The 25950-nt window shown below is 44.5% G+C and overlaps 1 protein-coding gene across 26 annotated transcripts in view; it reads left to right on the forward strand.

The window, feature by feature from the left end:
* ARMC8 (armadillo repeat containing 8) overlaps positions 1–25950 on the forward strand; it is a 206221-nt gene that overhangs the window by 17068 nt on the left and 163203 nt on the right. The window contains exon 4 of one of the 26 annotated variants that reach the window (XM_065556158.1): positions 10215–10327. The exons of 24 other annotated variants lie outside the window; for them this stretch is intronic. In XM_065556158.1, coding sequence (XP_065412230.1) covers positions 10299–10327 — 29 coding nt within the window. In that variant the 5' untranslated portion in view covers positions 10215–10298. Of the gene's footprint in view, positions 1–10214; positions 10328–16117; positions 16139–25950 lie in introns of those variants that run through there. One more of the 26 variants, XM_065556168.1, reaches the window with a different exon arrangement.

Genomic DNA, 25950 nt, shown 5'->3' on the forward strand with positions numbered 1-25950 from the left:
CCTCTAGTTCAGGGGATCTCAAACTGGGGGTCAGGACCCCTCAGGGGGTCGCGAGGTTATTACATGGGGTATTGCGAGTTGTCAGCCTCCACCCAAAACCCCACTTTGCCTCCAGCATTTATAATGGTGTTAAAATATATTAAAAAGTGTTTTTAATTTATAAGGAGGGTCGAACTCAGAAACTTGCTATGTGAAAGGGGTCACCAGTACAAAACTTTGAGAACCACAGCTTTAGTTCTCTCCCCCTCCCCCCAGCAGTGTCTTCTGTGTGTGAGCTGGGCTCTGCCGGGTCCAGTGGCCCCTAGTGGCGGCCAGCAGCGCTGCAGCTAATTTCTGTGGGGGAAAGCAAAAAGAACGAGGAGTACTTGTGGCACCTTAGAGACTAACAAATTTATTTGAGCATAAGCTTTCGTGGGCTAAAACTACTTCATACAGACTAACACGGCTTCCACTCTGAAACCTGTGGGAGAAAGGAAATTCTGTGCGCACAACATTCATTTCTGCAAAATTCTGCATTGCGCGGTGGTGCAGAATTCCCCAATGAGTAATTTTGGTAAAGATAATGCTGGGAAATATCATATATTAAGGATTTTAGGGCCATGTTTATTAATAAATATAAGTTGGACTGGGAGACCCCTGGGAAGACTTTTCTCCCTGGCTGGATCATTCAATGACAGTGTCCCCCAAATAATCCTCTGTCCCTTTAGAGGCTGATATAATCACCCCAGGGCCTCTTAGACAGGGATAAATCAGATCACAGAATACTACTTGGAAGACTCGTTTTGCTTCCTATAATGCGGTAGTGAAACTTAAGTAAAAAAAAAAAAAAAAAAAAAGAATGAATTCCATATCAAAGTCCCCAATGAACCTTTACAGTCCAGTTCCTTTAGGAAATCCAGCCAGCAGGCCAGGCCTTCCCAGAGTAGGGGTCAGAATAAGTATCCCCTTAATGTCAGTTCACTCTGTTCAGTAGGGTAAATTAAGGAGCTGATTTCAAACCTCCCCCTCTTCCCCCCCCCCCCCCCCCCAAAATTGGACTGCAGTTACTCAAGGCAAATTGATTCTCTCCATAGTGACATGGGGGGTATGTTATAGAATTCTTCTCTCCCTCCCACGCTGGATAGCCAGGTAGAAGAATTCTGTAACATACCCCTCATGTCACTATGGAGAGAATCAATTTGCCCATAGTATATATAAATAAAATCTCCCCAGCCTCTTCTTTCCTCAATGTAATTATTTTCTGTCCCTTTCCCTGTTCTTCCCTAAGCATTCTTTTGGCAAGTTTTCAATTTATCTTCTTGGCAAAGGAGCCACTTACTAATTCTCCCATCCTGATTATTTCTTAGGAGCATCCTTAATTTTTTTCCATTTCTCAAAAAACAAAGGGGACACTCATCTAAAACTACAAAACTAGTTAGTTCATTAGTCCATTGTCAAAAATTAAAATGGAATCTCATGGGTCCCCCCTGTCACCCCTCAGACCAAGGGTTTTTCTGGTGAATATAGAGGTGCAAAATACTTTTCTTCACATCTACTACCAAAAGTTCCAGCTGGAGTAGCTCATTAATTTTGTGCACATATAGGAAATGGTCAAGGTGAGATCACTTGCCTCTCTACTGGGCTTTGTTGTATCTTGTCAAGGTTCCTCCACTCCTCTCCTCCCCCAGTCCAGTTACACCGCAAATCTTTAGAGCAGATTTTACTGTGTTTTGGGATGCAGTTGGAGATGCTGGTGCATCCGTAGTCTCAGTGAAGAGATGCTACAAACAGTGGGTTGGCCAGATACGAATGGGACGCCCCTACAAATTCTTCTTGGGATGTATCTGACCATAGATGATAGTTTTATATGATGTGGGGAAAGTGCTTAGTTTGAAAACTACACAAGATGTCTGGTACCTAATGGAAAGAAATTTATATGTTGTTATTGTGGAACAGATCCACGTTGGCTTTCAGAAACAAATCCCAGTTGTCATCTTCTGAAGACAGACTGCACAGCAGTAGCAGCCTGTGTGAACTGCCCCTGCTTAAACCAAGCAGAAAAACCATGCTTCTTGGTGGAAAGAAACCTTAAAGTTCTTCTTTGAGTGATTGCTCATGTGCATTCCAATAGGGGTGTGTGTGTGCCGCATGCATAATTGTCTGAAGGTTTTTCCCCTAGTGGTACCCGGTTGGGTCAGTTGTGGAGACCCCTGGACTGGCGCCTTTATGGCAGTGTATATAGGTCCCTGCCGCCTGCTCAGTTCCTTCTTACCGCCAGTGACGGTCGTTGGAGCAGCTGAGTCTCTTGCATTCACAGGTGCCTACCTAGTGGTTCCCTTTTCTTAGTTGTTAGTTCATTATATAGTAGTTTGTAGTTAGTTGGACTTACTTCGGGGGGCTTCTTCCCACCTTAGTTTCCCCAGGCACCGGGGCATGCCTCGGTTGCACGGGTTTAAGGCGTGCAAGAGGTGTGCAAAACTTAAGCCCACAGGCGATCCGCACGCTGCCTGTCCCAAGTGTTTAGGAGAGGGCCATCAGACACATAACTGCCCAATTTGCAGGAGCTTTAGACCCGGGACGAAGAGAAAGCGGGACTATGCTCTCCTCCTGATGCAGTTGGCCTTCCACCCACAGCTGGCACTGGAAGCAGCACCGGCATCATCGGTGGGATGTCCCGGAACTGAGGAAGGACTCCTCTAAAGAGCACCAGCACCGCTCCCTGACTCATAAGGCCAGTGCTACCAGGCGGCACGGCTCACATTCCCCAGTGCCGCATAAGAAAAAGAAGGCGGACGGGTCATTCCCCCATTAAGAAGCTATGAGGGGACTCCAATAGGGTGCGTCCTCCGGTGGGACACCCATGGTCTGGACCCAATTGGAGGCCAGTTGAGTCTGGTGCTAGTGGACTCCCCAACTTGGAGGATTTGGAGGAAGAACTCGACCTTCCCTCCACTCCGGATACCTACGAGGCAGCGCGGGACCTCATTGCCACAACGACGCACGACCTTCGGTGGCACCGGCTGCAGTGTCTATCCCGGCGCCGCATGTGGCTCTGGCACTCTTTGCGGCGCCAATGGCAGCACTGCCTCTAGTTCATAATCGTGGCAAGCCTATGATGTTATGCCACCGCTCCCTGGCACCGTTGGGCTCTGCCTCCCCGTGGTCGGGCACAGACTACTCGTCCAAGTCAGACTCAGTGTCTTCTGTCTCTTGACACAGCCACTACCGCTCCTGGCACTGGCCCTGCACCACAGATCAGTGGAATCCTCTGCACCGGTGGTCGCCTAGCCGCCCCAGTGGCAGAGCCCAGTACAATAGCTGTTTTGGACCACTTGGGCCTACCATCAGGCTTGGGGTCAGGGCTCCAGGCCTGCATCGGTGGCATCTGCACCCCGTACCCCGCCCCCCCCCCCCAAGTAATGTCACTGGCTTGCCACACCCCCGGGCTCCTGAGGACCCCCGCACGTGACAGGGACTCTGGGCTGTCACGCTCAGATGCAGCACCCGAACCAGCGCTATCAGTGACACTAGCGCCATTTCTAGTCACGGGAGGCTCTGAGGTACCTGACCCAGCCTCCAGAAGGACAGGAAGACCCTATCCCATGGGGCTTCTCCTCTTCCTCACCAGATGAGGCGGTGGAAGGCACCACCACCACCCTGCCGGCGATGGACACCAAGGGATACCAGGACCTTCTTAGGAGGGTGGCCCTAAACCTCAATCTCCAAGCAGAGGGGGTCATGGAGGAGTCTGACCCAATGGTGGACATCCTTGCCCCGGAGGGTCCTTCTACGGTGGCCTTGCCCCTAATAAGAACAATCCAAAACACCACTAAGGTGCTCTGGCAGACTCCGGCCTCTCTACCATCCACTGCTAAAGGGGTGGAAAGACGCTGTTTTATGCTGCAGAAAGGGTACGCACACCTTTTCAGACAGCCGGGGACTCTGGTGGTCGATGCGGCAAATCACAAAGAGCGGCAAGGACAGCCAGGTCCTGCGCCTAAGTCATGGGACGCTAAGAAGATGGACCTTTTTGGCTGAAAAATCTACTAGACTGGGGCGTTCCAGCTTCGAGTGGCCAACCAGCAAGCAGTACTCAGCCACTATGCTTTCAACTCTTGGAGCTAGTTGACAAAGTTCCAGGAGTTGCTCCCGACTGACTTGCGCAAAGAGTTTAGCGCGCTCCTTGAGGAGGGCACCGTGGTCTCCAGAACCTCCCTCCAGGCTGCGTTAGAGGTGGCAGATTCGGCGGCTCGGACTATGGCCACCGCCATTACAATGAGGTGCAGTGTGTGGCTCCAGGTGTTGATACCACCTGAGGTCCAGAACACAATTCAGGACCTCCCCTTTGACACTGCAGGCCTGTTTGCCCAAAATACAGACTCTTGCCTGCACAGCCTTAAGGACTCGTGGGTGACTTTGAAGTCTTCGGGGATCCACACCCCTACACCTCAAAGAAAGCCTTTTAAGCCTCAGCTCCCATCCTGCTTCTACTCTGGGCCTCCTAGGCGAGACTTGTTAAGGAGATGGGGCAGAAATAATAGGAGGTGCCTGCCACAGTCCTCAGGCCAAGGCCAGGGTTCGACCAAATAGCCCCCTGGCCTGAAGCCAAGCTTTTGAAGATGCGCCCGAGGACGGAGCATCAGTTTCAGTCTTGGATCCTTAACAGCTCCCCCTCCCCCCTTTGTGAATTGACTCTCCCACTTCTGCCGGGCTTGGTCACAGATCACATCAGATCGCTGGGTCCTCAACATGGTAGGAGTGGGATATTCTATCCAATTCTGTTCCCTCCCACCACCCTTCCCCGTACCTCTTCAGGGACTCTTCTCACGAACAACTTCTCTTGCAGGAGGTGCAATCACTCCTCGCTCTAGGGGCAATAGAGGAGGTTCCTCAAGAGTTCGGGGGCAAGGGGGTTCTACTCCGTTATTTCCTCATCCCCAAGGCCAAGGGTGGGCTCCAGCCTATCCTGGATCAGTGAGACCTCAACATATTAATAAGGAAAGTGAAGTTTTGCATGCCGCCATCATTCCTTCCTTGGATCTGGGGGACTGGTACGCTGCCCTTGACTTGAAAGATGTGTACTTCCATATATCCATTATCCCAGCTCACAGACGATTCCTGAGATTCTGGTCAGTGGCCAGCACTACCATTTCAGGGTGCTCCCGTTTGGGCTCTCAGCAGCCCCCTGAGTATTCACGAAGTGTATGGCGGTCGTGGCAGCCTTCCTCCACAAACATTAGGTGCAAGTGTTCCTGTACCTGGACAACTGGCTCATCAAGGCCGGGTCGCAAGCACGGGCCACAGCGCATGTGTCTCTGGCCCAGGCCATATTCTGCAGGCTGGGCCTTATATTGAATGTGCCCAAATCCACACTGGCCCCGACGCAGAGAATAGAATTCATAGGAGCTCTTTTGAGCTCCATGCAGGTCAGGGCGTTCCTGCTCGAGCTGCGCATTCAAGCACTCAGTCATTATTGAAAACCTTCGCCGATTTCCCACAACCACGGCCAGAAATTGCATGAAACTATTGGGGCATATGGCAGCCTGCGCATATGTGGTCCAGCATTCCAGGTTATGCCTTTGGCCCCTCCAGGCATGGTTGGCGTGGATGCACAGGCCGGGCAGGGACCCACTGGATGCAATAGTTACCTTCTCCTCTTACATCCTCGAGTCTCTCCACTGGTGGCTGCAACCAGCTCCCTTGGTAGTAATAAAGGAAATCACTGAGGAAGACTAACTGAGTTAAATCAATCTAGGTGAATGGCTCTTAAGATGAACACCTTTCAGCTGTTCACCGCAAGGAACAAAAAAAAATGGATAAGTTTAATAATGTATATGGAGGCCATGAAATGATCACGTAGGATGCTGGCTTGATTCCTTGAAGTTAGGTTGCCATTTGTGTTCACTCCTTGACACTTAATCTGTGGAGAATGCTAAGAGAAATAAGCAACAGAGAGTCCTGTGGCACTTTTAAGACTAACAGATGTATTGGAGCATAAGCTTTCGTGGGTGAATGCCCACTTCGTCGGATGCATTCACCCACGAAAGCTTATGCTCCAATACATCTGTTAGTCTTAAAGGTGCCACAGGAGACTGTTGCTTTTTACCGATCCAGACTAACACGGCTACCCCTCTGATACTAAGAAAAATAAGATCAGTCATCTTAGTAGTAATTGAAAACCTTATCCAGGAGCTGGGCCCCATTGCACTAAGCACTGTACAGTCATTCTGCCCCAAGAATGTACAATAGAAAAAAAAATCCTTTTGGTATGTGGTGTCTGTGCAGGAATACCCTTTGCCAAACCCCAACCTACGCTATCCCTAGTCACGGATGGCTCGGCGCTCAGTTTGGGAGCGCACCTGGGCAATATCCGAACCCAAGGCCTATGGTCCCACACAGAACTATCACTGCATATCAATGTAAGTGAGCTGAGGATGCTTTGTCTGGCATGCCGAGCGTTCCAGGCCCTCCTGCAAGGCGCATGTGTGTCGGTGCTGACGGACGACACCATAGCGAAGTTCTATATAAACGAACAGGGTGGTGCTCGCTCCTCTTCCCTGTGCCAAGAAGCCCTCGGGCTGTGGGATTTTTGCATCGCCCACTCGATACACCTAGAGGCATCGCACCTTCCAGAAGCGCAAAACGAGCTAGCCAGTCGCCTCAGCAGCTTGTTTCATGGTCATGAATGGTCCCTCAGGTTAGACATCATGCAAACGATTTTCCAGAGGTGGGGCTCTCCCCACATAGACCTGTTCACAACGTGGAGCAACAGGAAGTGCCAGTGGTTCTGCTCTTTCTTGAACCACAGCCCAGGATCCATCGCGGATGCCTTTCACCTTTCGTTGACGAGTCACCTGCTGTACGCATTCCCGCCCTTCCCTCTCATACACAAAGTTCTCCTCAAGACTCACCAGTACAGGGCTTCCTTGATCCTCATAGCGCCAGCGTGTCCCCACCAGCACTGGTTCACCATGTTGTTGAACCTCTCAGTGGACAGACCACTATCCCCTCCCGTGTGCCCGACCCTAATCACACAGGACTGCGGCCATCTGCAACACCCCAATCTGGAGTCCCTCCACCTCACAGTATGGAAACTCCATGGCTGAACCCTCTTGAACTTCAGTGTTTGGACCCAGAGAGGGAGGTCCTGCTGGGAAGTAGGAAACCCTCCACTCGTGCCACGTTCCTGGCAAAGTGGAAGCATTTTTCCATCTGGTCTCTGTAGAGTTGAACTGAACTGCGGCTAGCACCAATTCCCCTTATTTTGGACTACCTGTTATATACCTCAAGCAGCAGGGGTTAGCAATATTATCTCTCAGGGTACACCTGGCTGCCATTTTGGCCTTTCACCCGGGGGGCAGTGGATAGGTCAGTCTTCGGTAATCCCATGGTGGGCTGGTTTCTCAAGGGCTTGGACAGACTTTATCTCCAGGTATGATGGCCAGTGGGACCTCAACCTGGTCCTGTCCGCACTCATGGGGCCCCCTTTTGAGCCCATGGCAACCTGCCCTCTGTCCTACATTTCCTGGAAGGTGGCCTTTCTGGTGGCCATAACCTCAGCCAGAAGGGTATCCGAGCTCAGAGCGCTGACTTCCGAGCCCCCCATACGGTCTTTTATAAAGACCAGGTCCAGGTATGCCCTCACCCTGTGTTTCTGCCAAAGGTAGTCTCCCAGTTTCATGAGAACCAAGACATATTTTTACCTGTGTTCTTCCCTAAGCCCCATGCCAGTAACAGAGAACGCATGTTCCATTCCCTGGACGTTAGGCATACCCTAGCATTCTACACTGACCGCACAAAGCCATTTCGTAAGTCACCACAGCTCTTCATTGCAATCGCAGAAAGGATGAGGGGGCTCCCAATCTCGTCCCAGTGCATTTCATCATGGATCATGTCCTGCATCAGGACTTGCTACGATCTGGCTAAAATTCCAGCCCCTCCGCTTACAGCACACTCCACAAGAGGGCAGGTGTTGTCCGCAGCATTCCTGGCACAGGTCCCTATCCAGGACATATGCAAGGCAGCAACGTGGTCTTCCATCCACACCTTCATGTCACACTATGCCATTATCCAACAGGCAAGGGACGATGCAGCCTTTGGCAGGGCAGTCCTGCACTTAGCAGCTACGTGATCTCCGGCCCCTCCCCCAGGGAATCTGCTTGGAAGTCACCTATTGGAATGCACATGAGCAATCACCCGAAGAAGAAAAAACGGTTACCTACCTCTCGTAACTGTTGTTCTTTGAAATGTGTTGCTCATGTCCATTCCAAATCCCGCTTGCCTCCCCTGTCGGAGTATTTCGGCAAGAAGGAACTGAGCAGGCGACGGGTCGGCAGGGACCTATATACACTGCCATAAAGGTGCCACTCCAGGGGTCTCCGCAGCCAACCTGATGGGTACCACTAGGGGAAAAACCTTCCAACGATCGTGCACGCAGCATGCATACACACTTATTGGAATGGACATGAGCAACACATCTCTAAGAGCAACAGTTATGGGAGGTAGGTAACCGTTTTTCCCTCCAGCTTCCCTCGTAGTAATAAAGGAAATCACTGAGGAAGACTAGCTGAGTTAAATCCATCTAGGTGAATGGGCTCTTAAGAGGAACACCTTTCAGCTGTTCACCGTAAGGAACAACAAAAAGGTGGATACGTTTAATAATGTATATGGAGGCCATGAAATGATCACATAGGATGCTGGCTTGATTCCTTGAAGTTATGTTGCCATTTGTGTTCACTCCTTGACATTTAATCTGTGGAGAATGCTAAGAAAAATAAGATCAGTCATCTTAGTAGTAATTGAAAACCTTATCCAGGAGCTGGGCCCCATTGCACTAAGCACTGTACAGTCATTCTGCCCCAAGAATGTACAATAGAAAAAAAAATCCTATTGGTATGTGGATTTTGTCCACCACAAACCGGGGGGTAATGATTTCCTCTCCTCTGCGGAAGGATGTGTTGACCTAAGGCCCTTCCCCATATCCTGACAAGGCTTCTTTTTCTATGGACCTGATTTGTGAGAGTAACGTGTTGAGACTTGATCTAGGAAAGTTATTAAAATGTTCTTGTTGCCTAGAAAGAGGGGCACTTCAGTATTATTGAATAGGGTTTGGATCATGTTCTCCCAATGGCATACTTATAGAAAAGCTTTGCCTAAAGGAGTTGTACTTTCCTACTGTCATTAGCTTTTCCTTTTTAAAATTTCTTTTTGCACCCAGATTAAATATCTAAAGAGATTAAGAAGGGTGTAGAGAGTCCTGGTGTGCTCTTGCACCTAGTGTTCCATCCATCTTTGAGGAAATATCACTTATTTAAGTGTACTTCTAGGTTCCATGTACCTCCCTGGAGCCTTAACGTAGTACTTACAGTTCTTTGTCACTCTCTTCTCTTCCTGCTCACCCTACTTTCTTGGAAGGTAGCATTTTTATGGTTGAGACCTTGGCCAGGAAGTTGAGGCAGCTGACCATGCATTCTTGTGTATCCTCTCATGATTTTTTTTTATTTGGTTAAAGTAGTGATGCGCACATGCTAGAACTTCCTTCCCAAAGTCTTCTCTCCCTTTCACCATAATTGTAATCAGAACTATCTGCCCTATGAGGTACATTAGACTGAAATCATGTGGCAGAGTCCACAGATTGAGGTGACGCTGCTTCTGAATCCATCACTATTTTAAGACACCTTAAGATTGGTAGGTTATGGAGGGACCAAAGAGTCCCTTAAGAAGCAAGCCGGAGGGATTGAGGGTAGCAGGATGACCATGGCTGTCAGGGGCCTTGGGTCATACAGTTTCATTGCCCACCTCTGTTCTGACCCTTTACACTTGATGAAATGTAAGGTGAAGAACTTACAGTTAAGATGCGAAGGAGTACATTGTTTCTCATTGGTCCCTCCATACCCCCCAGTCTGCTGCCCCGCAAGCTGCCTACCAGCCACATGTCGTCATGCTCCCAAATTTTTTGCCTCAGAACAGGAGACCCATATTGGAAGCACTGTAGCAAGGACCCTGGGTTCTGTGGCACATTGATCTTCTGCAGACTTCTGAACCTCATAACTGCATTGTAGAAGCTTTTGCGAGTATGTGTAGGGGGAAGCTTTTTTGACAGCTGGGTAGTGGACGAGTAGTACTCTTGGTACCCAGGAAAATGTGGGAGTTAGACTTATTTTTTGGAATCCAGGAGGCAGATGAGGCTTTCAGTGCTAGTGATGCATATCCCTTTACCTTCTTCTGTTGGGCAGGGATGGAGGGAACGTTACATTATGGGGTCAAGGTCGTCTGAATGCATTTTCCCCATTCCAGCAGTTTAGCAACATCTAGATGCCATGCTCTATGCCACTATCTCCAAGAATAGGTAAGCACAATAACTTGATTCTGCTAGTTTAATCAGCAGGGAAAGGTGTTTTTAAATATTTAAAAAAAAAAAAGTCACTAAGCTTCAGAGCCAATGCTTCATTGAATAGTTCACACTGTTGGAGAATAACAGAGTTCTCACTTTTTGTTTGGGTACAGCAAGTCAGATACTTTATTTTTTTTAACAATTGCGTAGAGGGAGAGAGCTAAACAGGTCTCTCTACAGGTAAACAATTACAGCAAACCTTTATACCTTTCATTACAGACAATAATAAGCAACAGCTGCGTTTTGTTTATACATAGACCATCTTGATATTTTATTTTTTTTTACTTGTTTTAACTTTAGTCTACATACAATATTTTTTACACATTATTTACACAAGGTCGCAACAACTTTTTACACAGTTCTTTTCCACTCGCCTTACACAATCCTCGCTTTTACAAATTTTGCGTTATTAGGGTTACAGTTAGCCTGACTTTTGCTAACAAACTGTCATGCATTGCATCCCCTTCCTGTCAGTTCTTTTTTTGCTTCCACAACACTCTAATCTGAGCTACTGCACACTGAGACAACTATCACTGCATCATCACAAACCTAAGGCAGAGAAGTTAGTTACAATCTCAAATTTATTCAGCCAGAACCTTTAACCAAACACTAAACATCTATTTTTATTCATTTGATGGACTTTTAGCCTTCAGCTGATTTGATTTTTAGGTGTCAGATGGATTTGCTCTTCTAGAGAAACTCATGTCATGGTGATCTGTGGTGTAAAGCGGAATCCTACAAAACTGCAGACTTAGCCCAGTCAAAAGTCGCTAGAAAATAATATTGAGTGTGATGTCTTATTTTTTGTTTTTTTAAAAACTTGGCTATTAACATAATTTCCAGAATTCATGGAAGATACTATGCTGCTCATGTGAAATGCGTGACAGTGGAAAATGTCTTTGTCCATAAAGAATTCCTATTGCTAGATTGCTCTGTAAAATGCAACATGAGGAGATACAAAACTTTGCTTCTTTGTCTAACAAGGAATGCTGATATTAAAGATGACTTGTTTTTTAATTACTTCTCAGCTTGCAGGTAACTGACCTGAATCTTGGCTGGGGCTATATTAACATCCCTGGAGTGAAATACTTTAGAGAGGCAATTGGAACATCTCTTTGGGAAATACCTTAGAAATACATAAAGAAAGCTAGTTTTATTACTCACTTGCTGGCAGAGCTATAGTTGATCAAGAGCTGGTGTATATCAGACCTTGATCATGGGAGTCCTTGTATTCTTTGACTGATAGACTTGAAATCTGGGATAGCTGATGACATCACACAGGAAATAAAGACTGCTTTAGGAGTTTTGGAAACCAAGACACTTCAAATAAGTGAGGAACCTCAGTTTTTAGATAGTTCAGCAGTGAATATAGGCTGTTCAAATGGCATGCAGTTTATTCTGGATCTCAAATGATCTCTCTCTTTAAAGGTTAGAATGTATTTGTAGACATTTTCAAATTTTACTGTTTAAGTCCCAAAAGCTGATGGCAACATCAAGCTCTTGCTGATGTCTTAGAGGCAATTTTGAACTATTTTTAGAGGGGTGTGTGTATATGTGTGTGTGTGTATGTGTATATCTATCTATCTATCTTGTATGCTGAGTTGCTAGTGAGACCAAAGCACTTAAGACAATTACGTCTGCCTGTCACTCATTTAAAGTATATTGCAGTATATCTTCAGGATGGTCACTTTGAAGAAGTAAATGTTTTTGGATCTTCAGAGACAAAGCTGCAGGAAAAGCAGAACTAATTTTTGAAGCTGACATAGAATCACTATTGTAATAAGATTCACTAAGGTTCACTAACCAACATTAATTTAATTTCAATGCTTTCACTCCACACAATGACCTAATAACTTTTGTTTAACGCACATTTTGGAAATTTACAAGTTGTCAATCGGTTAGACATCTTTGCATAGGTATTGAATGAGGAGGAAAAACTGTGTGCCCTACACCATTCATTCCCTCTGAAATTACATTTAAATACTACAAAATCCACAACACATGCTGAGGCACAAGTGTGCTCAACATAGCTTTTAACCATCAGGCCACCTGCTTTTCAGGATATATAGCTCATGGTAGAAAATTATTCTTATTCCTTTGTAGGCCTGTAGTGGTAGAATGTGTATTTCACAATGAATTTAATGAAAACAAACCTTCATGTAGCAAATCATACTTCGGCTTGATGCAGAAACAAGTATTTGGTTCAAGTGTAGCTTCTTTCCATTGGGCTGTTTGCTATCGACTTGCAATGAAACCAGGAACAAAATTTTTTTGTGAATGCAATCACAGTGAACTCTCAACAACTGGAAGTGCTTAGTGGATGGCTAGATTAGTGATCTAAAAATATCAAGTGGAAAAGTTGATAGCAATGTATATAAATTAGAAGTTAAATTCAGACAAATAAGGGAATCTGAAAGTAACCATGAAACAATGTAACAATAAAAAGGAATTTTTAAAATTTATCAGGAATCCAAACAGTGACTTAGATCAGTTATTAGATGAAGATGGTAAAATTGTCATCAATGATGTAGCCAAGGCAGCAATGTTGAACTGATACCTCTGTTTTATATGTGGAAAGAAGCAAGATGACATTTTCATATATAATGACGGTGAAGTACTTTAAATTTAAACAGTGACTGAGGAGGATGTAAAACTGCATCTGCTAAAGTTAAACATTTTTAAAATAAGCAGGTATGAATGACTTGCACCCAAGAGTTTTTAAAAGAGTTGGTCAAATAGCTCTGTGACCCACTGATAATTTTTAATAAATCTTGAAACACTAGGGAAGTTGTGCTAATATTTTTAAAAAAGGTAAATGGGATAACCTGGGTAATTAAATCTGTTTGCAAGACATTGTTCCTGGGCCACATAACTGAATGGCTGGTATAGGACTGAATAAAGAATAGTACGATAATGCCAGTCAGCTTGATGTTATGGAAAATAGGTCTTGTCAAATGAACTTGATATTATTTTATAAATTTGGTTGATAATGATAACTGACTTGGACTTCTGAAATGCATTTGACTTAGTGCTGCGTGGTACTCTAATTTAAAAATTAGCACTGTAAGAAATCAGTGTGAACTTTAAATGGATTAAAAGCGGACTGATTAAAAAATGTAGTTAATATAGAAGTACCAAATAATTGAGGTGTTTTTCTAGTGGGGTGCCCACAGCTATTTGTTCTTGGTACAATGTTATTGAATATTTGTATTGATGATTTGGAAGAAAATATATAATTGCGGATAGTCTGTAGAGGAATGAGATTGGTAGGGTGGTATCAGTGAGAATAGGTCATTGTGCCCAGTTTAAGAGTGATCTCCATCACTTGGTATCAATCAAACATGCATGTTAATACCACCAAATGTAAGGTCATGCAGCTAGGAAAAAAGTTAATCCTGGGGGAATTCTGTGCCACAAAATGCAGAATTTTGCAGAAATTAATGTGTGCGCAGAATTTCCTTTCCCCAACAGAAATGGGCTGGAGTGCTGCTAGCCACTAGTAGGGGCCACTGGACTCGGCAGAGCCCAGCTTTCACATAGAAGATGCTACTGGGAGAAGGAAGAGGGGGCTAGAGGGTTCCTGGCAGCTGCAGATCCCAGCATGCCCTGAGGGAAGGAGAGGGCGGCACGCAGGAAACTCCATGCAAGCATGAGGCCGAGCATCAGGCTGTTTCTCCCTCTGGATCCCTGGGCTCGGGGTGGGGGAGGGGGACGGATGTCTGGGCAAGGTGGGGCCATAGCTGGCCTGTACGGTGGGGGGTGGCACGGTTGGGCTCTGGGGAGGAGGGGTTTTGGGTGTATTGGCTGGATGGAGCCCCTGCAGGTGGGCTCTGGGGGGGGAGGGGTTGTGGGTGTCTGGCCCCCTGGCTGGGCTCTGGGGGGAGGGGAAGTGGGCAGGAAAACAAGAACTGGGTTGTCATAGGGGTTTCTTTAACTCTCTACTCTCTGGAGAATGTGTGTGTGTGTATTGTTACAGACATACTTGCAGACAGATATTTTGAAATAAATTAACAAAATAATTGAAACTGGCCTGATTATGTAGTGTTATCTTGACAAATAAAATTTGCAGAATTTTAAAATATTGCATGCAAAACTTTTAATTTTTTGGTGCAGAATTTTTAGGTTTTTTTGGGCACAGAATTCCCCCAGGAGTAAAAAGTTTAGTTCATACTTCCAGTATCCTGAACATGATCTTCCAATGTGATGCTGTGGTTAAAAAGGCTGATATGGTACTTGGGTATATAAGCAGGGGAATATCAAATTGGAGTAGGAAGATATTACCTTTGTAATATGGCTTTGGTGAGAGCATTAGAGGAATACTGTGTTCCATTGTGGTCATATTTCAGAAAGAATGAAGGAAAATTGGCGAGGTTTTAGAGAAGAACTATAAGAATAACTTTAAATCTGGAAAACATTCTACAATTAAATTAAGGGAGCTCAATCCATTTAGTTTATTGAAGAGATGAGAGTTGACTTGAACAGGGTCCATATTTTGCTGTCACAGAGCGAAGATATTTTAATTGTTTACTATCAGCTGACGGAATAACAAGGGCTAATGATTGGAGGTTAAAATCAGCTAAAATCAAACTGGAAATAAGATGCACACTTCTAAAAGTGATGGTAATTAACCACTGAACAGCTTACTGAGGAGTGTGGTGAATTCTCCATCACCGGAAGTCTTTAAATCAAGATTGGATGTGTTTCTAAAGATATGCTTTATGCCAAACTAGCTTTCTATTTGCTACAGTTTGCAGTTCAGGATGCTGATTATGATCTGTGTTGTCTGGGTCCTGACTGCCAAAGGGACTATCTTTTTCTCTGTTTACTATCCTGTTAACTAACATCAGCTAAGGTGCTTCATTTATCATCTAGATTTGAATTAATATAGTCAGGATGTTCTCAGTGGAATCTTAGATGCTGGAATTTGCCAGAGCTCAGCTTGCGGAAGGAGTTGTTTGGGGATGCTGTTATATTCAAGGATGGTTTGGAATGTTAGTATTTGTCCTTATTGGTGTATTATTGCTTCTTTTAGACATGGTTGTGGGATTTTTGTTGATGTAAATGTATGAGATATAGGCATGTGTTTTTCCTGATGAAATGTAATTTAGCTTTGGGGATAAGTGCTACAAATTGTATATGCTGATAACTCTGTATTTGTTACAGACGTAACTGATAAATCTAATTTTTCCTGCCAAAAATATTTTAGGTGCCCTGTGCAATTTAGATCTTAAATGTGGCAACAGAATTAATGCAATATTTTAGAATATTCAGATTTTAAAGGGGTAAACTAAAGTAAGCTTTTGTATATCAATAATATTCGGTCTTCTGTTAACTATTTCTTCAGAGAAGTGGGCATATTCTCTGATCCTCTTCACGTTATTTGATTTCTAGATACTTGATCGGAATATGGTATGTTTGTGTACTGTGTAAAAGGTGCAAGAAATTCTGATTTTATGTTACATATTTGATAATATAAAACATTTTATAAAGAGAGGCCATATTGTAAGGCCATCTGCAAGGGATGCAGTGTTGAAATTAGGTGTCCAACCTTCATGTTTCTAGACTTTGCATGCTTGATTTCTCAACCTATTAGTATTGTATGAATTTCCATTTTTTGGAAAAAATTAGCTGTACGGTTTTCTGAAACTATACCAACTTTGATCTCGTTTTTCAACTTGAGGGCACTGATTCTCCCTGCAAATGTTTCTAACTCCAGGCCATCTTGCATCTTCCCGAATGCAGCTAACAACAACCTTCCACTTCAAGGTGCTTTTGAATTTAAATGTTCCTAACCTAAACCTCATTGACTATTTTCTTTGGAGTTAAGTTTTTAGAGCTGTGTAAGACGTATAAACAATGGTAGAACCACCATTTATATTTAAATTTGGCTAATTTGTCCTAAACTGGGGAGGACCTTAAGATGGACCAAGGTCTCTTGGACTCTGCAGTAACCTGGTCCTAAATGTTGCTGCAAGGTTTCTGGATTCTGTGGCATCTTCTTTTAAACAAAATACAAAAAACCAACCAACCAAACAAACAAAAATTCAGCTAGTTAAATGTAAAAATAAATACAATAATATAACCTTCCTGTACCTTTGTTATATTAATTTCAGTTTATTTTACGCTCTCCTCATTTTGTTTAACTTGATTTGTCAAAGATGTTTCTACTGACAAAGTGGAGGTCTTGGTAACTGAACAGAAAAGAGCAATTGGGGTTTTAGTCCCTAGGAAGAAATGGGAGATTGTTTGATTGCTATGATAAACATAGGTGAATCTTTTAATAATAATAATTAATAAACCTCTAGGAGAGTGCTGAGAATATCTGTTTCTCACTAGCCCCTGCTCTAAACTTCCAGCTCTAAGGGGGGGGGGGGGAGAAACACAATGTCTTTACTATTCCAAATTGTTGCTGGGGATGGGAGGCTGCAGAAAGGGGAGTGGATGAGTATGTGGTGATGATTGGGCAATAGTACTCAGACTTCCTCCTGTAACTGCTATTGTTGATCAGTTGTTTCGCTGACTGGTGCTATAGGAAGCCACTGCTGGAACCTCCTGTCTCTAGAGGTTGTGCTGTCCTCTTCTCAGGGTAGGTCTACACTTACTTCCTGGTTCGGCGGCAGGCAATCGATCTTCTGGGATCGATTTATCACGTCTTGTCTAGACGCGATAAATCGATCCCGGATCGATCCCGGAAGTGCTCGCCGTCGACGCCGGTACTCCAGCTCGGCGAGAGGAGTACGCGGCATCGACGGGGGAGCCTGCCTGCCGCGTCTGGACCCGCGGTAAGTTCGGACTAAGGTATTTCGAATTCAGCTACGTTATTAACGTAGCTGAATTTGCGTACCTTACTCCGAAGTGGGGGGTTAGTGTAGACCAGGCCTCAGGTAAGAGGCTGCAGTTATGGTGTCTGCCCTCCAGCTGGCTCAGTTCCATCTCTGTCAGGCCCCTTCAACATGCCCAGACAGCTCTGAGAGTTTGCAGAATTGGAGAAACATGGGCCAGAGCAGCAGACTTTCCTTTTCCCCCACTTAGAGGAGAGGTACCGGGGGGAAGAATGGGAGGAACAGTTGGGGGGGGGGATAGGATGGAGGGGGTTAGGAGTGTGTGTTAAATGCAGTTAGTTGGGATCCCTTCATCTGGGGACTGAGCAAACTGCGCATTTTAAAGGGACACCATGAACTTGAAATCTGCTCAGTTTCAAAATACATTTAAAAGTAGCTTCAGATACTGCACCTGCTCCTGAGCTCCCCGCCAGTTCTTATGGCTTTACTGTTTTCATTAAAAACGAAACAATTGTAAAATTGTTATTATATGAAAGACCCCCACAAACTGAGGAAACTGACCATATAAGGGGTATATATGAAGGACAGTTGTCATAAGCGACTCCATATTAATAAACACAGAAAGAAATCAGGAAGAGACACAAGGATAGCTGAACAGTGTACTCTTTCTGGAGTGAAGGGATTCTGAAATTGGCTGGCAAGTCTCCACTGGTAATATACACTGGGACCAGTGATATGGCATCATGTGCAACTACACAGATTATTGAAAACTTCAAAAATCTCAGGAGGAAGTCGAAGAAGAGGCAAGTCCAGGTGATATTCTCAGAGATTCTTCTAGTCCCATGAGCGAGAAAAGGCGGAAAATCTTGTAGGTGTGCCATTGGCTATGCAATTGATATGAAATTGAATGCCTGTGTCTCAGAAATAGGGGCATAATCTTGGTGGGAGACTAGTTGGAGCAACCAGGTGGATGTTAAATGATCACAAGGAGGAGGTGCTGGGGGCAGATGTGATACACGTACATACAAACATATAAATTGTGAACATACAGAACCAAAGTGACAAAGAAGGTGGAAAGAATTTTTAATTTTGTTTACCAATGCAAGGATTATGGGTAATAAAAGAGGTACTGGAAATTCTCATTGATGCAACATGCATTTTCCAAATGCAAGACTCGTTTTTGACCATACTTTCTCTAATATAAATACATAGCAACATGTATATTAACACAAAAACACTCCTTCCCTTTATAACCTACCAAAGCAAGACACTCTACTGTACACTCTTGTGTCCCTGGGGAGGGAATGAGAGAACAAAGAACACATGACAGGTGTTAGTCACGTTGCTTAATGATTTACTGAAACACTCTGATGATGAGCGCGGTATAAGAACCTATGGGGAATAGAATGAGAAGAAACTTGATATAATTGCCATGACTGAAAGCTGGGGGATTGATGTGCCTGATTAGAATGTTAGAGTAGCTGGTTAAAACCTGTTTAGCAAGGATAGAGTGGATAAAAGAGGGTGGTGTTCTACATTAAAGATATTGTGTTTTCGCATTGTCGATAACTCAGAACAGCAGAAACTAACAAAGTCCAGGAGAGTATACTTGGAGGACCAGGGGTGTTACTGACCACTGAATGAAATTAGAGAACAGGATGAGTTGCCCCTTAAGTGTCTATCTGTAATATGTGGAGAGAAAAGCTATCATTGGGCACTTCAGTCTTGGGGAGACATGTTGGAGGTACCTCATGCAGCCAGTAGTAAAACATCAGCTTCTAAAAATTTATGATTTTCTCATACAAAAGGTCAGCACAAAGTAGAATTGATCACTGGACTGGAAGCTGGTGTTTGCCTAGGGACCGATGATTATGACCTGATTACATTCACTATGGGAAAACTGGACAGTCTCAACCAGTGTTTTTTTGTTTTTTTTTTAAAGTGATCCTAACTGTCCCTTTATGCCAACTGGAAAAGGCACGCTCAACACAATCACAATATTTAGTGAATCAGTGTCTTGTAAGGTATCCTGTAAAAGCTGGTATCATGCTGGTCATGAATATGGTGACCAGATAGCAAGTATGAAAAATTGAGACATGGGGTGGTGTGTAATAGGCGTTTATATAAGATAAAACCCTGAATATTGGGACTGTCCCTATAAAATCAGGACATCTGGTCAGCCGAGTCATGAATATCATGTGATGGATGTATGGTTGTGTAGGAGGCTTGCTTATATATATATATATATAAAAAATGTGCTGGAAGTATGTTTGTTTTGGAGGCACTGAATAAACAAGTCGACTAAGACAAGAATGTGGATTTATCTGTCTGCCTGGGTTGGTTACAGGCAGAGGATAATTAAAGTACATTTACATATAAAGTAAACAAAGAGATCAAGCTAACAATTGGCAGAGGAAACAGCATAGTGAACACACCACGGCACCCTCCGGTGTCTGAACCTCCCAGGAGGATGTCTTGGCTCTTAAGTCAGAATTAATGTATTTGGGAAATATAAGGGAAGCAAAAAGACATTCTTGTATCCATTACTTAAGGGGCAGAGGGGACAGCACTCTGATTCTGTGAACATTGGCTCCTCTTACTGAAAGGGCTGGAAACTCTGGTAGCTTGATGTAAGTGAGAAAGCTGTTCAGACAAAGATTGTAACGTACTAAATTTAAGTCTTAGACACTAGGAAGTGTTTCTTATTTGTAACATTTTCTGTTTTTATCTCTGCTTAGTGTCATTTAAATCTCTGCCCTTAATAAACTTACTCTTAATTTTACTATAAATTATCTCAGTGCTGTTTTAAGGTAGAGTGGGTCTTCAGCAAGCCAACAGGCTGGTGTGTACGCTGTCTCTCTAGAGGCAACAAATTTAATTTGTGTGTGTCCAGTGAGAGGGACTAGACACTGCAGAGAGATGTCTTTGGGGAACTCTGAACCTGTGGTTTACTGAATGTTATGTGCATGGCAAGGTTAAAACTGGCAGTGTCTTGTGGAGTTTGCTGGTGAGGTGGACAGACTGCTGTGGCAGGGAGCTGACACAGTTTAAGCTCCAGCAACACTCTCCCTTGCTGAAGTAGAGAGGTAACATGGTGGCTTATGGCTCTGCGTGCCCTGTGGACAGCATCACACATACACAAACACCACACAGAGCTGAAGAAAATTGAGTGAAATTTATTGGGAGGTAATTTTAGGCAGAAAAATGTGAATGAAAAGTGGGAGTTGTTTAAGAACAATTTATTGGATTATGGCTTTTTGGCAATCATGAAAGAGGACTACTTTGGTTAAAAGTCAATTGTGCTTAGGAGAAGTGAAGAGCAATTAGAAAATTATATAAAAACAAATGTTTAAGAAAAGGGGAGAGGTGGATAGGAATAAGTAGAAATCAGAAGTTCTGAAGTATAGAAAATTGATCAGGGAAGCTGCTAAAGACACGGGAAAAATCATGGCTGGTATGGTTAAGGACAAGAATTTTAAGTATATCATGAAAAGAAAACCTGGCAATGTTATAGGCCAGGGGTGAGCAAACTATGGCCCGGGGTCCGCATCTGGCCCTCCAGACATTTTAATCTGGCCCTTGAGCTCTTGCCGGGGAGCGGGGTCCAGGGCTTGCCCCGCTCCAGCCGCAGAGTGGGGTCAGGGGCTTGCCCCACTCTGCGCCGCTCTTGGAAGCAGCAGCATGTCCCTCCTCTGGCACCTAAGCATAGGGGCAGCCAGGGGGCACCACACACTGGCCCTGCCCCAAGCACTGCCCCCACAGCTCCCATTGGCCAGGAACCGCAGTCAACGAGAGCTGCAGGGCAGTGCTTGCAGGCAGGGCAGCGCACAGAGTCGCCTGACTGTGCCTCGGCTTAGGAGCCGGAGCGGGGACATGCCGCTGCTTCTGGGAGTTGCTTAAGGTTAAGCGCTGCCTGGAGCCTACACCCCTGACTCCCCACCCCCCGCACCCCAACTCCCTGCCTTAGCCCTGATTCCCCTCCCGCCCTCCAAACCCCTTAGTCCCAGCCCAGAGCACCCTCTTGCATCCTCAACCCCTCATCCCCAGCCAGTGCCCTCACCCCCACCCCCGGCACCCCAACTCTCTGCCGCAGTCCGGAGCCGCCTCCTGCACCCTGAACTCCTCATTTCTGGCCCCACCCTAGAGCTTGCACCCCCAGCTGGAGCCCGCACCCCAACCCCCAATTTCATGAGCATTCATGGCCCACCATACAATTTCCATACAAGATGTGGCCCTCGGGCCAAAAAGTTTGCTCACCCCTGATACAGGCCCCTTACAAGGTGGGGATAGTAAAATTGTTGTTGATGCAGAAAAGGTAAATTTAAAGAGATTTTTGTTTGTTTTGTTCTAATTTTGGAAAGAAGTAGTATGATGAACTCCTATCACATGAGGGTGACAAGTGCTTTCCAGGCCATCAGTAATTGAGGATGTTAAACAGTGTTGACTGGCATAAACTTATTTAAATCAGCAGATCTGGATAGTTTGTACCCCAGAGTCCTGAGAGTTAATTTTTGATAAATATTGGAATATTGGGAAAATTCCAGAAGAGTGGAAGAGTGCTAATTTTGTACCAGTATTCAAAAAGGACAACCAGGATGACCTGAATAATTATAAGCCAGTTAGCCTAACATCAATCCATTGCAAAATATGGAAAAATGAATCCCAGATCAGTAAAGAACTGAAAAATGGGAATATAATTACTGCTAATCTGCATAGTTTTATGGAAAATAGGCTTTAGGAGAAAAAAGTCATGTTTGTTTGACATTAAAAGTTTGGTTGATAAAGGTAGCTGAATAGATAGACTTTTGTAATACATTTGTCTTTATTTACATCAGAATGTCATGTGGTATTAAGTCATTACATGGATTAAGGAATGGCTAAATGGCCTCTTAAAAAGTAGTTGTCATTGGAGAATTATCAAATGGAGGTGTTGCTAGCGGAGTCCCTGCATGGATTTGGTTCTAGGCTATTCAACATTCTAATCAATGATCTCATCAGATTTGCAAATGACACAACATTGGCAGAGTGGTAAAGAAAGATGAAGACACAGCTGTCATACAGAACTATTTAGATAATTGAGTGGGCTGGGCCTATTTAAATAAAATAGAGCCAAATGCAAGATAAGGATTGTCGGCCATTCCTACATAATGGGGGACTATCCTAGAAAGCAGTGACTCAAAAGGATAAAGGGGTCATAGTGGACAATGTGAGCTCTCAGAGGGATGGTGTGGCAAAAAGGACTAATGCTATCCTTGGATGTACGAAGAATGGAGTGGAGAATAGTAGAAAGGTGATTTTTACCTTTTGTACATGGCACTGAGACCAGTACTGGAATATTGTCTAGTTCTGATGTCCTCATTTCAAAAAGGATGTTGATAAATTGGAGAGAGTTCAGAAAAGAGCTACAAAAATGATTTGAGTGCTGGAAAAAAATGTATTTTAGTAAAAGACTTAGCTTTTATTTTTTTAGTTTATCAAAAAGAAGATTGAGAAGTGACTTGATTAGTTTGTAAGAATATTCACAGTGAGAAAATACCAGGTACTAAAGGGCATTTTAATCTAGTGGAGAAAGGCATAATAAGAACAGATAGCTGGACGTTAAAACTGGACATTCAAATTAGAAATTAAGCACACGTTTTTAAGTGAGGGTGATTTAACCATCAGAACAAACTCCCTAGGGAAGTGGTGAATTCTCCATCCCTGGAGCTATCCGGATCAAGACTGGATGCCTTTCAGGCAGATACATTGTACTCAAACACAAGTTATTTGGCTTTCTACAGGAGTAACTGGGTATTTTTCTTTGAGTGGTTCTGAATATTCCCTTTTCTGGGTACTGCACCACGTTGTGGTGCCTTACGGCAGAAGCTTCTTCTAACAGTGTAAACTAGAGCATTCATGCTCTCCCCTCCACACCCCCGTCCTTCCCCCTAGTGTCACCAGCTTTCTGAGGGAGAGGCTATGTAGCGGGCAGAGTGCCCTCACTACTTCAGTTCTTTCCAGCCGTATGCCTGTGCAGATGTGGTTTGCTCTGGTGTCTTCAGAGTCAGTTTTTCTTTCTTCTTAGAAATAGTCAGTGCTAGCTCGTTCAGTGTACTTAGTGTTTTCCTGGTACTGGGTTATGTAGGAACCAAAGAAACAGAGGAAGCTAGGCTTCGAGAAGTGTACTTCCTGCCCAGCTGTCTTCCTGGCATCTAGTGACCATGTGCAGTGCATCAAGTGCCTGGGAGAGGGGGAAATGCCTACTGGATGTTCAATTTGCTGGACTTTTACTCAGGGATAAGATGTCTATTTTGCAGCTCTTCCTTCTGAAGGAAGCTGTTGAGGGTATGCCCTCTGGATCCAGTCAGGCCTTGCGTCTTAGGTCTAAGAGGCCAGTCTCTGCCCCGTAGCTACCAGCGCCACGTTACTGAAGGATTCCAAGAAGCTGAAACCTTTGTCAGGGCCAGAGTCAGTTCCTGCGGCTCCCTCAGTCAAGCCACTGAAGCTACAGATGTCTGAACTGAGGGCCAGGTGGCCGGATCTGACTGCCCTGGAGCTAGAAGAGAGGTTCAGAGACTGTTTGGCCAGCCACACTGGTGCTGTATCTACTAGCTGCAGGACCAGATTCAGGAAGATGGAATTGATCAGTGTGTCAGAATCTGGGCCCTCAGCACCTTCAGTTCCATCTGTTGCAGCTCCGAAGAAAGAGGCAAAGATAGAGACAAAGCAGCTGCTGTTAGTGCTGCTGGTTCCCATGCATCAGAACTATTGGATACGTCTGATTCTGACAAGGATGCTACATTTCTGAAGTGGAGATCCTTTCCACCCCCATCTCCAGTAACGAGAAATGATTCGTGTATAATTTTGGATCAAATGTTGTCCGCCTCTTTGGATCTGTTGGTGGTCCTGGTAACATCCTCTGTTCCTGAAAGCTCTGCCACTGTGGCTGCCCAAGTTCACCTTGCAGCTCTGGTTCATTCATCAGATCCAGGTGTAAACCACAGGGTTTCAAGGAGGCATGTTTCCACGGTTCCAAGACCATCTTTTTCATCCTGTTAAGAAGAGACCAGAAGCCATTGCTGGCTTTTCCCTGACCCCACATCCTTCCTCCTTCTAGGACCCCTACAGGGTCCCCTCAAAGAGCTGTATCTCCATACTTCCCTCTGGATCCACAATTATTCCTGGTGACAGGTTTCAGAAGGGTAGCCGTGTTAGTCTGTATCAGTAAAATAAATGGACACAAATCAGACATCAAGAATTGTAACATTTGAAAATCAGTAGGAGAGCACTTCAGTTTCCCTGGACACTCAATAACAGAATTAAGTGGCAATTCTTCAACAAAAAAACTTCAAAACCAGACTTCAACGAGAAACTGCAGAGCTGGAATTAATTTGCAAACTGGACACCATCAAATTAGGCCCGAATAAAGACTTGGAGTGGCTGGGTCACTGCAAAAAATTTTCCCTCTGATACTTGCACCTTTTTGTCAACTGCTGGGAATGGGCCACATACACTTTGATTGAATTGGCCTCGATAACACTAGAAAAAGTAATTTTCCCTCTCTTGATATTCACCCCTTCTTTTCAACTGTTGGGAATGGGCCACATCTACCCTAATTGAATTGGCCTTGTTAGCACTGACTCCCCACTTGGTAAGGCAACTCCCATCTTTTCATATGCTGTATAGTTATACCTGCTACTGTATTTTCCACTCCATGCATCTGATGAAGTGGGTTATATCCAACAAAAACTTATGCCCAAATAAATGTGTTAGTCTCTAAGGTGCCACAAGGACTCCTCGTTGTTCTTGTTGTTCTTGGTGCATTCTATCTGATCCAGACCCAGATTCTTACTAGGAGAAAGATAGAGGAAGAATGCAGAGACCTGTTGCTCTGTTTGTACCAGCCTATGCTTTGCCTCCTGTAGGCATGTTCCTAAACTGCAGTTACTGGGGAGACTGGCAATCCTGGAGTCTGTGGCCTTACTGGAGGCCACCTTAGGAATTTTTCAGTTACCCTCCTGTGTGGCTGGAGAGTTAATGTTTCCTGTATAAAGGATCTGACAATCCAGTGATCCCACAGATATAACTCCTATGGATCTTGATACAGATAACTATGCCTGAAATGCTGTCTGAGGAAGAAGATGAGGAGTTATCTCAAAAAGAGGAGCTGTTTGGAAATAGACCATGAATCCGATTTATCGGTGGATGAATAAGTGGGGCTGGCTCTAGCCTCCTCTCCTGTGGATGCTACTCAGTTCCACTGTTTGGTGGAATCATATTGTTGATAAATTGTATAGTCAATTGCTTGACCACACTTTGGTTTGTTATGAAATATATTCAAGAGTCCAAAAAATCAATGTCAGTCAGATTTATTGCTATAATCCAATAATAATACTGGAAAAAGGTTCTGTATGATACCAGTCTCTGTGAAGCTGTCTTGTGCAACATTGTAACATTCACCTTACACAGATGTGCTCCCAAAGTTACATCCCTAAAGCCATCTTTTATCCCCTACCTATTTACCAATAAAAGGTGGTATGTACATCATCTCATCGACTTTAGACTTTAAGGTCAGAAGGGACCATTATGATCATCTAATCTGACCTCCTGCACATCTGAAACTAGATGTAACCAATCAGCTTTCTACCTTGTTTTTCAGGTACCATGATATATCTTTGTTTTGAACACATGCATTCCAGGTAGCGAAGGGCATGACAGCACCCCTGAGATCAGTACTAGGGTAGAACAATCATGTCATGTCCTCTTTCTTTGGGACACTTCAGTACTGGCCTCAGAGAGTAACTCCCTTCCTGTTAT

The sequence above is a fragment of the Chrysemys picta genome, chromosome 9, assembly GCF_011386835.1.
Source record: "Chrysemys picta bellii isolate R12L10 chromosome 9, ASM1138683v2, whole genome shotgun sequence".
NCBI classification, from domain to species: domain Eukaryota; kingdom Metazoa; phylum Chordata; order Testudines; family Emydidae; genus Chrysemys; species Chrysemys picta.